Source organism: Macaca thibetana, chromosome 3 (assembly GCF_024542745.1).
Source record: "Macaca thibetana thibetana isolate TM-01 chromosome 3, ASM2454274v1, whole genome shotgun sequence".
NCBI lineage: Eukaryota > Metazoa > Chordata > Mammalia > Primates > Cercopithecidae > Macaca > Macaca thibetana.
The window spans coordinates 144,635,205-144,649,916 of record NC_065580.1 but is presented as its reverse complement, the minus strand read 5'-3'; the positions used below and the strand labels follow the sequence as shown (position 1 = coordinate 144,649,916).

Sequence of the window (14,712 nt, the reverse complement as noted above, 5' to 3'; positions counted from 1 at the left end):
CTGCCCATGTTCAATGATCTTTTGCTCTTTTTTTTTTTTTGAAATGGAGTCTCACACTGTTGCCCAGGCTAGAGTGCAGTGGTGCGATCTCAGCTCACTGCAACCTCCACCTCCCAAGTTCAAGTGATCCTTCCGCCTCAGCCTCCTGAGTAGCTGGGATTACAGGTGTGCGCCACCATGCCCAGAAAATTTTTTGTATTTTCAGTAGAGATGGGGTTTCACTATGTTAGCCAGGCTGGTCTCGACTCCTGACCTCACGTGATCCGGCTGCCTTGGTCTCCCAAAGTGCTGGGATGACAGGCATGAGACACTGCACCTGGCTCCTTTGCTGTTTCCACGGGGGGATGGAGTCTCACTCTGTCTCCCAGGCTGGAGTGCGGTGGTGCAATCTTGGCTTGCTGTAACCTCTGCCTCCCAGATTCAAGTGATTCTTCTGCCTCAGCTTCCCGAGTAGCTGGGATTACAGGTGCACGCCACCCTGCCCGGCTAATTTTTATATTTTTAGTAGAGATGAGGTTTCACTGTGTTGGTCAGGCTGGTCTCCCTTTGCTTTTTAAAATCTGTATTTCTGGCCCTCTTCCTTTCTTTTGGAGTAGGTGGCGGCAGCAGAGGCTTGTGCAGCCATGCCCAAAATTAAGGCTGGGACTTTCTTGGCAAGGAACAGGAGCTGCTGAAGTCGCTGGTCAACCTATGGGTGAAGTTGTCCCAGCTGTGCGTCACCAATGTCAGCAGCTTCCAGTCTTTTTGTCACCAGGGACCAGTTTCGTGGAAGATAAATTTTCCATGAATGGGGGCGGGGGGATGGTTTTTGGATGATTCAAGCACATTATGCTTATCGCACTCTCTACCTACTATTATTACGTTGTAGTATATGGTCAACTAATTCTACAATTCAACATGATATTGAATCAATGAGAGCCCTGAGCTTCTTTCCCTGCAACTAGATAGTCCCATCTCGGGGTGATGGGAGACAGTGACAGGTCATCAGGCATTAGATGCTCATAAGGAGTGCACAGCCGCCGGGCGTGGTGGCTCACGCCTGTAATCCCAGCCTTTTGGGAGGCCAAGGAGGTGGATCACCTGAGGTCAGGAGTTTAAGACCAGCGTGGCCAACATGGCGAAACCCTGTCTCTGTGAAAAATACAAAAACTAACCAGGGGTTGTGGCACATGCCTGTAATCCCAGCTACTCAGGAGACTGAGGCAGAAGAATTGCTTGAACCCAGGAGGCAAAGGTTGCAATGAGCCAAGATCACGCCACTGCACTCCAGCCTGGGTGACAGAACGAGACTTCATCACAAAAAAAAAAAAAAAAAAAAAGAAAAAGAAAAAAATTGAGACAAGATCTCACTACGCTGCCTAGGCTGCATTTGGGCTCAAATGACCCACCTGCCTCAGTCTCCCAAAGTGCTGCGATTACAGGTGCGAGCCACCACGCCTGCCTGGTCTATTTTAGTTTTTAGAGTCAGGGTCTTGTTCTGTCACCCAGGCTGCAGTGCAGTGGTGCAATCATAGCTCACTGCAGCCTTGAGCTGCTGGGCTCAAGCGATCCTCCCACCTCAGCTTCCCAAAGTGCTGGGATTACAGGCATGCGTCATCACGGCAGGCCCAATTAGGTAAGTTTTGAAGTATGTCTACATCTGGGAGACCACCACCACAATGACATAATGAACATCACCTGATGCTCGTGTTCATCAAAGCCTCTGCTCTTTCTTCCCATGATCACAGCATGTCATTGTACATTCATTTGCCTTCGTGCTTGTGATGTCTTCCCCGTTAAACTGGGTGCCTGGTGAGAACAGGGAACACATCTGGTTGGTTCTCCTCTATACCTGCAGTACCTGGCACAAACAGTGATTGGATGGATGGACGAATAAGTGAATGAATGAAGTCCTCATTTCCAGGCTGACAGCTCCTCCAGGGCAGGGTCCTTGCCCAGGTCATCTCAGCAGCCTCGGGCCCGCCATATAGTGGTCACTCAATGAATGGGTGCTTAAGTGGCCCAAGGTGGCCCAGGGCTCACCACTGCAGAAATCAGACCAAAAGAGCTGGAACTGCCCCAGACAGTCCTTCAGGGGACCCAGGAGGAAGGGGACCACCTTCCTCTCTGCCAGCAGCCACTATACACAGGTGAGGCAGTCCTAGGCCTCCTGGGAGGACCGAATCATTTCCAGAACTGCTATGCACCAGGTGGTGTTTTGGGTAAACGGCATCCCTGCAAGGGATCCTCACCCTTTTCTTCATTCTCTGCTTGTGTCAATCACAGCTTCTAGCAGAGGGAAGGGAGGCCAGGCTTGGTTTCTTCCTGCAAGAGTATTTAACTCAGGGCCCTGCAGAACAATGAGAATCTGACCTGCAACTAGCTGGGCATGCTGGGGTGTGCCTGTGTAGTTTCAGCTACTTGGGAGGCTGAGGCAGGAGAATTGCTCGAGCCCAGAAAGTTGAGGCTGCAGTGAGCCATGGTTGTGCCATTGCACTCCAGCCTGGGCAACACAACACCCCGGCTCAAGAATAAAAAAAGAGGCCGGGCGCGGTGGCTCAAGCCTGTAATCCCAGCACTTTGGGAGGCCGAGACGGGTGGATCACGAGGTCAGGAGATCGAGACCATCCTGGCTAACACGGTGAAACCCAGTCTCTACTAAAAAATACAAAAACAAACTAGCCGGGCGAGGTGGCGGGCGCCTGTAGTCCCAGCTACTCGGGAGGCTGAGGCAGGAGAATGGTGTGAACCCGGGAGGCGGAGCTTGCAGTGAGCTGAGATCCGGCCACCACACTCCAGCCTGGGTGACAGAGGGAGACTCCGTCTCAAAAAAGAAAAAAAAAAGAATCTGCCTGCAGTGCCAGGCAGGCCCTGCTGTCCAGGAGTCTGGATGTCTCCCTCTGTAGATCACGAAGAAACTGGCCGAGAGGCCACGGGATGGCACCATCTCCAGTCACAAGGCAGAATCCAGACCTCAGCCCACAGCTAACCAGAGCTGTCTGCAGACCAGATATGGCCCCATGGATCCCCCACCCCAACTGACTGTGATTCCAGGTTCCCCAGTCTGGGTGAATAGGCAGGAATCCCAGCCTTTCTTCAGCCTATGGGAGCCTGGGCCAGGCTGACCCTCAAAGGTGACCGACAGCCACCACTCCATATGGTGAAGGCAAAGGTGTGGCAGCTACGAACACCCACTACACCCCCACTCAAGGGAACACCATGCTAAAAGTTGACCCTCAGGGAGTTCCACTCCCAGAAAATCCAGGTGCCAACCAACCCCAATGAGAAATGGCACCTGGGCCACCAGACACCCCAAAACAGCATTTTCCACCTCAAGCATTTTCCTCAAGCGTTTTCCACCTCAAACCATTTCCACCTCAAGCATATGCACTGAGTACCAGAGAAACTAGGGTACCTGGGAATGGGTGGAAGGACCAGGCCAGGAACTCCCCAGTAAGCAGAAACAGAGACCTGAATCCTGAATCTTCCCCCACCCTCTAAGGCTGCTCAATGTCAAGGCGGAAGGGACCTTGGCCCACCTCCACTCTAGGTAAGGACAAGTTGGCCCCCACCACCCCACCCTTCAGGGATCACCCTCCACTGCCCACAACCCAGTCACGCCACAAAGTCACTCTTGGCCTCATTTGTAAGGTGTGCACTTTTATTCAACTGGTCTCAAGTCAGTGTACAGGTAAGCCCTGGCTGCCTCCACCCACTCCCAGGGAGACCAAAAGCCTTCAGACATCTCAAGTTGGGGGACAAAAAGAGGGGGCATGAAGGCTCATTATTCAAAATAAAACAAAATAAAAAAGTATTAAGGCGAAGATTAAAAAAATTTTGCATTACATAATTTACACGAAAGCAATGCTATCACCTCCCCTGTGTGGACTCGGGAGAGGACTGGGCCATTCTCCTTAGAGAGAAGTGGGGTGGCTTTTAGGAGGGCAGGGGACTTCCTGTAACAATGCATCTCATATTTGGAATGACTATTAAAAAAAAGAACAATGTACAATCAAAGTCCTCGGCCACATTGTAGAACTTTGGGGGATGCTCGCTCCAACCGACTGCTGTCACCTTCACCGTTCCAGTTTTTAAATCCTGAGTCAAGCCAAAAAAAAAAACCAAAACAAAACAAAAAAAACAAATAAAGCCATGCCAATCTCATCTTGTTTTCTGCGCAAGTTAGGTTTTGTCAAGAAAGGGTGTAACGCAACTAAGTCACAGTCCGCCTAGAAGCATTTGCGGTGGACGATGGAAGGGCCAGACTCATCATACTCCTGCTTGCTGATCCACATCTGCTGGAAGGTGGACAGCGAGGCCAGGATGGAGCCGCCGATCCACACAGAGTACTTGCGCTCAGGAGGAGCAATGATCTGAGGAGGGAAGGGAACAAACAGGCAGTGAGAACCCCGGATGTGACAGCTCCCCACACACCACAGGGCCCCACGGCCCACCTGCCCAGGTCAGCTCAGGGTGGAAGGACACCCACCTTGATCTTCATCGTGCTGGGCGCCAGGGCAGTAATCTCCTTCTGCATCCTGTCAGCAATGCCAGGGTACATGGTGGTGCCACCAGACAGCACTGTGTTGGCGTACAGGTCTTTACGGATGTCCACGTCACACTTCATGATGGAGTTGAAGGTAGTTTCGTGGATGCCACAGGACTCCATGCCTGAGGAAGAAATGAGGGCGGACTTAGCTTCCACAGCACAGCCCCAAGGGTGACCCTCAGGTCAGGGAGGGCCGGGAGGCGGGTCTCCACTCACCCAGGAAGGAAGGTTGGAAGAGAGCCTCAGGGCAGCGGAACCGCTCGTTGCCAATGGTGATGACCTGGCCATCGGGCAGCTCGTAGCTCTTCTCCAGGGAGGAGCTGGAAGCCGCCGTGGCCATCTCCTGCTCGAAGTCTAGGGCGACATAGCACAGCTTCTCCTTAATGTCACGCACGATTTCCCGCTCGGCTGTGGTGGTGAAGCTGTAGCCGCGCTCAGTGAGGATCTTCATGAGGTAGTCAGTCAGGTCCCGGCCAGCCAGGTCCAGACGCAGGATGGCATGGGGGAGGGCATACCCCTCGTAGATGGGCACAGTGTGGGTGACCCCGTCACCGGAGTCCATCACGATGCCAGTGGTACGGCCAGAGGCGTACAGGGACAGCACAGCCTGGATGGCCACGTACATGGCTGGGGTGTTGAAGGTCTCAAACATGATCTGTAAGGAAGAAATGCACCATGTCACACTCAGGAAGCTACTGGGACAGCCAAGCCAGATGGGGGACATGCAGGAAGTGCAAAGAACACTGCTAAGTGTGCTGGGGTCTTGGGATAGGGATTCTGTTCAGACCTACTGTGCACCTACTGAATACACACTCCAAGGCCGCTTTACACCAGCCTCATGGGCTTGTCACACGAGCCAGTGTTAGTACCTACACCCACAGCACTGTCTGTTTTAGACACCTAGTCAGAGAGGCAAACACCAGAAAAAGAGCTCATCTGGGAAAAAGCAAATAGAACCTGCAGAGTTCCAAAGGAGACTCAGGTCAGAGAAGAGAGTCCTACGGAGAACGGCAGAAGAGAGAACCAGTGAGAAAGGGCGCAGCTCCGGGAGACCAGGAAAGAGGGCGGTGGCCACCACAAGAGGTAGCAGGCCACTTACCTGGGTCATCTTCTCGCGGTTGGCCTTGGGGTTCAGGGGGGCCTCGGTCAGCAGCACGGGGTGCTCCTCAGGAGCCACACGCAGCTCATTGTAGAAGGTGTGGTGCCAGATCTTCTCCATGTCGTCCCAGTTGGTGACGATGCCGTGCTCGATGGGGTACTTCAGGGTGAGAATGCCTCTCTTGCTCTGGGCCTCGTCGCCTACATATGAATCCTTCTGACCCATGCCCACCATCACGCCCTAGGAAAGAAAAAACAAGGCGCCCTAAGCACGGGCGCGGCCCCTACCCCAGAAACCGGGAGACCCCCGTGCAGAGAAAGCGCCCTCGCCTCCCGCCCGCTCCCGGGGCCGCCCCACCCACCCAGCTCCCCTACCTGGTGCCTGGGACGCCCCACGATGGAGGGGAAGACGGCCCGGGGGGCATCGTCGCCCGCGAAGCCGGCCTTGCACATGCCGGAGCCGTTGTCGACAACGAGCGCGGCGATATCATCATCCATGGCGAGCTGCGGGAAAGCCGGGCGCGCTGTGAGCCGAGGTGGCCCCCGCCCTGCCCACTTCCGGCGCGCCGAGGCCTTAGGCCGCCAGGGGGCGCAGGCGCGCGCCCAGATTGGGGACAAAGGAAGCCGGGCCGGCCGCGTTATTACCATAAAAGGCAAATACTGGTCGGAGGCGTCCCCACCGCGCGCGGCAGGAAGCCAGGCCCCCACCCCCTCCCAACCGGGAGCCGGCCCCGCCTCCGCTCCGTTCAAATAGCGCCTGGTCGGCGCGCGCGCGCGCGGCGGCCACACCCTCAGGCGGCCGGCGGCGCGGGAAGGAAGTGCGCGCAAGCGCCCTGGAGCCTCCGCGACCCCACCCCTTCCGGCGGGGCCAGCCCTTGCCCCAGCCCAGGCCGCGGCACCCGGGCCCCAGAACGCACGCGCAGTTAGCGCCTTGAGTCCCAGCGCGCACGCGCAACTAGCGCCGATTCCCAGCGCGCACGCAGTTAGCGCCCCAAGCCCCAGGACGCACGCGCAATGGCGCCCCAGCCCCCCCCACCGAGCCTGGCGGGGGGGCTCCGCCGCGCCCACCCTGCAGTTCCCACTGGCAAGAAGCCGGCTCGGACAAAGACCCCGCCGGCTGCCCCCATCCCGAGAGCAGCACCCCCAGAGCGCGCCTCCCGAGCAGGGCCCCGCGCCTCCAAACTGGAGCGGGGTGTCCCCACATCTCTGGAGGCCCAGGGGCTTCTCCCGCGTCCCCCACTGCAGTCCAGTCTCCACATGCGACCCCCGCTGCGGCGCAGGCGGCTCTACACAGGCGAAGGGGCCGCGGCCTTAGGCAGCCGAGCCGGGAGCCGCCTACCAGGGTCGGCTGGCCGGGCTTACCTGGCGGCGGGTGTGAACGGGCGGCGGAGCGGCAAAGGCGAGGATCTGTGCTCGCGGGGCGGACGCGGTCTCGGCGGTGGAGGCGCGTCGCGCCGCCGGGTTTTATAGGGCGCCGCCGCGGCCGCTCGAGCCATAAAAGGCAACTTTCGGAACGGCGCGCGCTGATTGGCCCCGCGCCGCTCACTCACCGGCCTCGCCGCACAGTGCAGCATTTTTTTACCCCCTCTCCCCTCCTTTTGCGAAAAAAAAAAAAAGAGCGAGAGCGAGATTGAGGAAGAGGAGGAGGGAGAGTTTTGGCGTTGGCCGCCTTGGGGTGCTGGGCCCGGGGGTTGGGGGCGCGCGCGGTGGCCCCCGCACCCCACGCTGGGCAGTGCCTGGTTCGGCCCCGCATGGCCAGGCCTGTCCCCGGCCTGCCCGTCTCTCGGGCCCCCCACCCACCGCGGGACATTCTAGGTGTGGACGTCTCTTGGGCACTGAGCGCCCAGGTGGGGTGGGCCAGGGTCTGCACGGGTGCCAGGGTCCTGGGTGCTGTGCGCTCCTGCAGAAGGAGCCCTTGGAGGGCATGGAGTGGCCAGGCAGTCACTCCCCCTTGCCGACTTCAGAGCAACTGCCCTGAAAGCAGGTCTCAGGACCTCTGGCTATGGGGCTCAGCTAGCTAAATGGGCTGGGTGGGTCACTAGGGAGAGACTTGGGCTTGAGAGGTAGAGTGTGGTGTTGGGGGAGTCAGGGGGCTCGCGGCCACTTAGAAGTCGCAGGACCACACTGCCCAGGACAGGGCAGGCGCCAGCGGTCCAGTGGCTTGAGGTGGCCTGTGATGAAAGCTGCAAACCCACCCAGCCACGGCCCTGGGAAGGTGGGCTCTACGGGGCAGGGAAAGTTTCCCCAGGAGCTGCTGCTTCTGAGGGTAACGCGGTCACGCCCAGCCAAGACCAGGCCTGGGGCGTTAGTGGGTGACCCAGGCAGCTCCAGGCACTGCGGGGTGTGGGGGCTGGGTCTACACAGCCTGGGTCTGCGCCCACCGTTCATTGCATGTCTGCTGTGCGCAGCCACAGCTGAACTGCCCTCCCAGACCATCTGGAGGCCGCGGGGGGACTCTGGGGACCAAGACTCCATGTGCCAGAGAGGATTGGGGGCGGGGCGGGGTAGGAGCTCAAAGCCAGCCTGGGAAGACCCTCTCCTTGTCACCCTTTCTTGCCTCGCGTCTGTCCGCTCAGTAGCACACAAGACCCGGGTGGCTAGGGTCGTTCTGCTCTGGGAATCAGAGACTGTATGTACCCAGCTGGTGGACATGCAGTGATCAGTGGCGTTGGACCACAGAGGGGCATTCAGCTCAACCTAGAGGAACATGCCCTTCTCCTCCTCCCCCTCCTTGGAGGTGGTGACAAGAAGCTGGATTTTTACACAAAAATAGGAAGGGTGGTGAGGTGGGGGCACGTCAGGCCTTCAGGGGGCTTTGCAGCACGTAGTAGGTGTTCGTTGAGTGTGTGTTGCAACAGGCAAAGATGAGTCCATATAAGGACGTGGAACCTGTGGCCTTGTTCCAGTTCACGGTACAAGGCTGTGCTCAGTCAGTGGGACCCACTCCTCCCTCGAAGGTTGCAGAGGCCACAGCCTGGTGGGAAAGATGACCACCACCCAGCACACAGTGGCAGACACAGGTTCACAGTCCAGAAGGCTTGCTAGGCCTCCTCCATCACCACCCCACGCAAGGGCAAACTTTCCCAGCCTGTATACTCCCTGCCTCCTGGGGATGGGACTGTCCTGTGCCTGGCCTTGTATCTTTCAGCTGCAGGCATCTTGCCACCTGCCTCAGGACCTGCCAACCCTACAATTCACCGGGCCGGCGTTGTGGGGCGATGGGCGGGGGGAACCTTTTTGCTGCCTGTTGATGAGGGCTGGTTCTGGGGGTTCCTCAAAGGTTGAACTGGGTGGAGTGCTGTGGGAGGTGGGGATGGGACCGGATCTGCAGAGCAAGGATGGGAGGCTGTTGGGTGGGCGGCTCCAGGCAACAAGGTAGGGTGCAGAGCAGACCTGATCCCCAGGCAGGACCTGTGCTGCCACTGGGCCTCTACTCAGCTGGCCAAGAGACAGAAGCTCCAGCCCCACCCCACCCCAGGCTGCAGCCTTCCTGGCCTGTCCTCCTGGCTTGTGGTTCCCTCTGTCTGCAGCGGCCACTTCTTGGTGCTCTCCTATGCACCCTTCAAGTCCCATCCCAGAAAGTCCGTCTTTAGGGAAACCTTTTAGCCTCTGCAACCATGCCTTCCTCCCTACCTCAGACCAAGGCTTGCAGCTGGCATTTAGAACTGGGCCTCACCCACCAGGCTGCGAGCCCTCCCAGGGTCTCCATCACCCCCACTCCTTCCCACCACACCCACCCCAGGGCTCCTCGCTGTTGAATGAGTGACTGCCTGGATGTCCTCAGATGGCAGGTTGGAGGTGGCCAAGCAGCCTGGGGTGAGGGGCAGGGAGGAGCTGAAGAGAGAAAGCAAGCAGCGGAGCAGGAAAAGAGGAAGTAGAACTGGCTGGCCAGGGGGCGGGCTGAGCAGGGGAGAAGTGAATAGGTTCTCTTCTGCGCTTGGGAACTTTGCCCTGGAAGGGAGTTTTCGGAGCTGTCACTTGGGTATGCACGCATTCCCCAGAGAACCCTCGGTTGAACTCAGCCAAGGGGACTCCACCTGCCTGGCTGGGGCTTTTGTTTTTTCCCCTCCAGGCCTTTGCTTTGTTGACGCCCCCACCCTGCAAGGCCTCCAGGCAACCGACTCTTACAGCCCAGACCCAGGGACCCCTCCTTGGCCCTCCCGCAAAACCACCGCCCAGCCACCTTGCCCTGGGCACTGAATCCCCCTCCCTACCCTGCCAAGAGGGAATCCAGCCTCCTTTTTATTACTTTTTTTTTTTTTTTTTGATACCAGGTCTTGCTCTGATGCCCAGGCTGGAGTGCGGTCACAGCTCACTGCAGCCTCGACCTCCTGGGCTCAAAGCCCTCACAAGTAGCTAGGACTGTAGGCACACACTTCCGTGCCTGGCTAATTTTTAAATTATCTGTAGAGTTCGCGCTTCTCACCATGTTGCCCGGGCTGGTCTCCAGCTCCTGGGGACTCAAGTGATCCTCCCACCTCAGCCTCCCAAAGTCCTGGGATTACAGGCATGAGCCACCATGCCCGTCCTCAAGCTCCATTTTTTAGAGGAAGGAACTGAGACAAAGCTTCCCTCCTAGACTTGAGTTAGCTCCAGGAGGATGGGCACAGTTCAGCACCCTGAACACAGTAGGTGCTTGTGAGAGGATAATGAATGAGTGAGTGAATGATTGAGGGGGTGCAACATTCCAGGAGACACACCGACCGCCATTCACAGACTAGGAAACTGAGTCAGGACTGGTGAAGTGCTCAAGTCCCCAAATGTGGTGGGAAGGACTCTGGGCTCAGGGCCCCAGAGGTGGCAGCCCCGCCTCCTGTCTCACACTACCCCTCCCTAGTAAAGTGTCCCCTGGAATGTCCCCAAGGCCCAAGTCCAAAGGCTGTTTGAAAGTCTGAATTCCTGGGCCCCACCTCCCTCCTCAGCATTTATCACCTGAGGCCCAGAGAGGACACCATCAGCCTGTGGTCACACAGCAACAACTGGGGGCCCTCCGGCTGGGGTGTGATGGTTTATACCTGTAATCCCAGCATTTTGGGAGGCCAAGGTGGGAGGATCGCTTGAGCCTAGGAGTTGGAGACCAGCTTGGGCAACATGGGAGATCCGACCTCTACAAAATTAGCTGGGTGTTGTGGCACATGCCTGTACTCCCAGCTAATTGGGAGGCTGGGGCAGGAGGATTGCTTGAGCTTGGAAGGTCAAGGCTATAGTGAACTATGATCAGGTCACTGCATTCCAGCTTGGGTGACAGAGGAAGACTCTGTCTCAAAAAAAAAAAAGGAAATTTAAATTTAAAAATTGGGTGCTCGGCCAGGCGTGGTGGCTCAAGCCTGTAATCCCAGCACTTTGGGAGGCCGAGACGGGCGGATCACGAGGTCAGGAGATCAAGACCATCCTGGCTAACATGGTGAAACCCCGTCTCTACTAAAAAATACAAAAAACTAGCCGGGCGAGGTGGCGGGCGCCTGTAGTCCCAGCTACTCGGGAGGCTGAGGCAGGAGAATGGCGTGAACCTGGGAGGCGGAGCTTGCAGTGAGCTGAGATCCGGCCACTGCACTCTAGCCTGGGTGACAAAGCGAGACTCCGTCTCAAAAAAAAAAAATTAAAATTAAAAAAAAATAAAAAAAATAAAAATTGGGTGGTCTAGGCCAGGCGTGGTGGCTCACACCTGTAATCCCTGCACTTTGGGAGGCCGAGGCGGGTGGATCACCTGAGGTCAGGAATTCAAGACCAGCCTGGCCAACATGATGAAACCTTGTCTCTACTAAAAATACAAAATATTAGCTGGGTGTAGTGGCGCATGCCTGTAATCCCAGCTACTCAGGAGGCTGAGGCAGGAGAATCACTTGAACCCGGGAGGCAGAGGTTGCAGTGAGCCAAGATTGCACCATTGCACTCCAGCCTCGGCAACCAGAGCAAAACTCTGTCTCAAAAAAAAATAAAAATAAAAAAGAAGTTGGGTGCTCCAGCTTTTATTCATTTAAAAATAAAATAGCGGCCGGGCGCGGTGGCTCAAGCCTGTAATCCCAGCACTTTGGGAGGCCGAGACGGGCGGATCACGAGGTCAGGAGATCGAGACCATCCTGGCTAATACGGTGAAACCCCGTCTCTACTAAAAATACAAAAAAAAACTAGCCGGGCGAGGTGGCGGGCGCCTGTGGTCCCAGCTACTTGGGAGGCTGAGGCAGGAGAATGGCAGGAACCCGGGAGGCGGAGCTTGCAGTGAGCTGAGGTCCGGCCACTGCACTCCAGCCCGGGCGACAGAGCGAGACTCCGTCTTAAAAAAAATAAATAAAAAATAAAATAAAATAAAATAGCTGGGCACAGTGGCTCACACCTGTAATCCCAGCATTTTGGGAGGCTGAGGCAGGAGGATGTCTTAAGTCCAAGAGTTCAAGACCAATCTGAGCAGCATGGTGAAACCCTGTTTCTACCAAAAAATAAGACAAAAATTAGCTGGGCGTCGTGGCATGTGCCTGTAGTCACAGCTATTGGGGAGGCTAGGGTGGGAGAATTGCTTGAGCCTCAGAGGTTGAGGCTGCAGTGAACCAAGATCATACCACTGCACTCCAGCCTGGATGACAGAGACCCTGTCTCAAAAAAAAAAAAAAAAAAGTAAAATAAAAAGAAAAATTAAATTGAAAAATTGGAGCCGGGCGCGGTGGCTCAAGCCTGTAATCCCAGCACTTTGGGAGGCTGAGACGGGTGGATCACGAGGTCAGGAGATAGAGACCATCCTGGCTAACACGGTGAAACCCCGTCTCTAATAAAAAATACAAAAAAATAGCCGGGCGAGGTGGCGGGCGCCTGTAGTCCCAGCTACTCGGGAGGCTGAGGCAGGAGAATGGCATGAACCCGGGAGGCGGAGCTTGCAGTGAGCTGAGATCCGGCCACTGCACTCTAGCCTGGGCGACAGAGCGAGACTCCGTCTCAAAAAAAAAAAAAGATTGGGTGCTCCAGGTTTATTTACTTAATTTCTTTTTAGAGATAGGGTCTAGCTCTGTGACCCAGGCTGGAGTGCAGTGGCATGATCACAGCTCACTGCAGCCTTGACCTCCTGGGCTCAAGCGATCCTCCTGTCTCAGCCTCCTGAGTAGCTGGGACAGCAGGGATGCCACCACATCTAACATTTTTATTTTTATATTTTATGGAGATGGGGTCTCTCTACAATATAACAGGGTCTGTCTCCCTATGTTGCCTAGGCTGGGCTCGAACTGCTGAGCTAAAGTGATCCTCTCACCTCAACCTCCCAAAGTGCTGGGAATAAGAGGTGTGAGCCAACACACCTGGCCTCAGTTTTTTGTTGTTGTTGTTCGTTTTTAGTTGTTGTTTTGCTTCATTTTATTTTATTTTGAGATGGAGTCTCACTCTGTTGCCCAGGCTGAAGTACAGTGGCACGATCTCAACCCACTGCAAGCTCCGCCTCTCGGATTCATGCCATTCTTCTGCCTCAGCCTCCCGAATAGCTGGGACTACAGGCGCCTACCACTATGCCTAGCTGATTTTTTTTTTTGTATTTTTGGTAGAGACGGGGTTTCACCATGTTAGCCAGGGTGGTCTCGGTCTCCTGACCTCGTGATCCACCCGCCTCAGCCTCCCAAAGTGCTGGGACCACAGGCATGAGCCACCACGCCCGGCCTGTTGTTGTTTTGAGATGGAGTCTTGCTCTGTCATCCAGTCTGGACTGCAGTGGCGCAATCTCAGCTCACTGCAACCTCTGCCTCCCGGGTTCAAGTGATTCTGCTGCCTCAGCCTCCTGAGTAGCTAGGACTACTGGCTCGTGCCACCATGCCCAGCTAATTTTTTTTTTTTTTTTTTTTTTTTTTTGTATTTTTAGTAGAGATGGAGTTTCACCATATTGGCCAGGCTGGTCTCAAACTCCTGACTTTACATGATCTGCCCACCTAAGTCTCCCAAAGTGCTGGGTTTACAGGCGTGAACCACCATGCCTGGACAGTTTATTTTATTTTATTTTTATTTATTTTTTCTCTTTTTGAGAGAGTCTTGCTTTGTCACCCAGGCTGGAGTGCGATGGCGTGATCTTGGCTCACTGCAACCTCCACTTCCCACGTTCAAACGATTCTCCTGCTTCAGTCTCCTGAGTAGCTGGGATTACAGGCACTTGCCACCCCACCCAGCTAATTTTGTATTTTTAGTAGAGACGGGGATTCACCGTGTTGGCCAGGCTGGTCTCAAACTCCTGACCTCAGGTGATCCATCTGCCTTGGCCTCCCGAAGTGATGGGATTACAGGTGTGAGCCACAACACCTGGCCTTTATTTTATTGATTAATTTATTTTCAGATGACATCTCGCTCAGTTGCCAGGCTGGAGTGCAATGGTGCGATCTCAGCTCACTGCAACCTCCACCTCCTGAGTTCAAGCGATTCCCCTGCCTCAGCCTCCCGAGTAGCTGGGACTACAGGCATGTGCCACCATGCCCAGCTAATTTTTTTTTTTTTTAATTTTAGTAGAGACGGAGTTTCACCATGTTGGCCAGGATGGTCTCCATCTCCTAACCTTGTGATCCGCCCGCCTCAGCCTCCCAAAGTGCTGGGATTACAGGCGTGAGCCACCGTGCCCAGCCTATTTTATGTTTTTAAATAAAACAGAGTGGGGGCCGGGCGCGGTGGCTCAAGCCTGTAATCCCAGCACTTTGGGAGGCCGAGACGGGCGGATCACAAGGTCAGGAGATCGAGACCATCCTGGCTAACACGGCGAAACCCCGTCTCTACTAAAAACACAAAAAATTAGCCGGGCGAGGTGGCGGCACCTGTGGTCTCAGCTACTCGGGAGGCTGAGGCAGGAGAATGGCGGGAACCCGGGAGGCGGAGCTTGCAGTGAGCTGAGATCTGGCCACTGCACTCCAGCCTGGGCGACAGAGCGAGACTCCGTCTCAAAAAAAAAAAAAAAAAAAAAAAAAAAAACAAAAACAGAGTGGGGTCTCTCTGCCTGCTGGCCACCTTCTCGGCCTTAAGGGCCAGCTTCAGGCTGCCTTCTCCAGGAAGCCTGCCATGACTCCCTCCCTCTTCTACTCTAACAGCAGGTTTCCTGCTCAGAAAGGGGCAGTGACCCAACCAGGATCACCCAG

At 55.8% G+C, this 14,712-nt stretch overlaps 1 protein-coding gene across 50 annotated transcripts in view; it reads right to left on the bottom strand.

The window, feature by feature from the left end:
- Nucleotides 1–3,626: 3,626 nt before the first annotated feature.
- Nucleotides 3,627–14,712, bottom strand: part of ACTB (actin beta) — a 468,316-nt gene continuing 457,230 nt past the window's right edge. For all 50 annotated transcript variants that reach the window (XM_050784084.1, XM_050784117.1, XM_050784081.1 and 47 more), the window contains exons 2-7: nt 6,989–7,066; nt 6,002–6,130; nt 5,628–5,867; nt 4,745–5,183; nt 4,469–4,650; nt 3,627–4,352 (exon numbers count right to left, since the gene is read on the bottom strand). In XM_050784084.1, the coding sequence (XP_050640041.1) occupies nt 4,209–4,352; nt 4,469–4,650; nt 4,745–5,183; nt 5,628–5,867; nt 6,002–6,124 (1,128 nt within the window). In that variant the 5' untranslated portion in view covers nt 6,125–6,130; nt 6,989–7,066 and the 3' untranslated portion in view covers nt 3,627–4,208. The remainder of the gene's footprint in view (nt 4,353–4,468; nt 4,651–4,744; nt 5,184–5,627; nt 5,868–6,001; nt 6,131–6,988; nt 7,067–14,712) is intronic.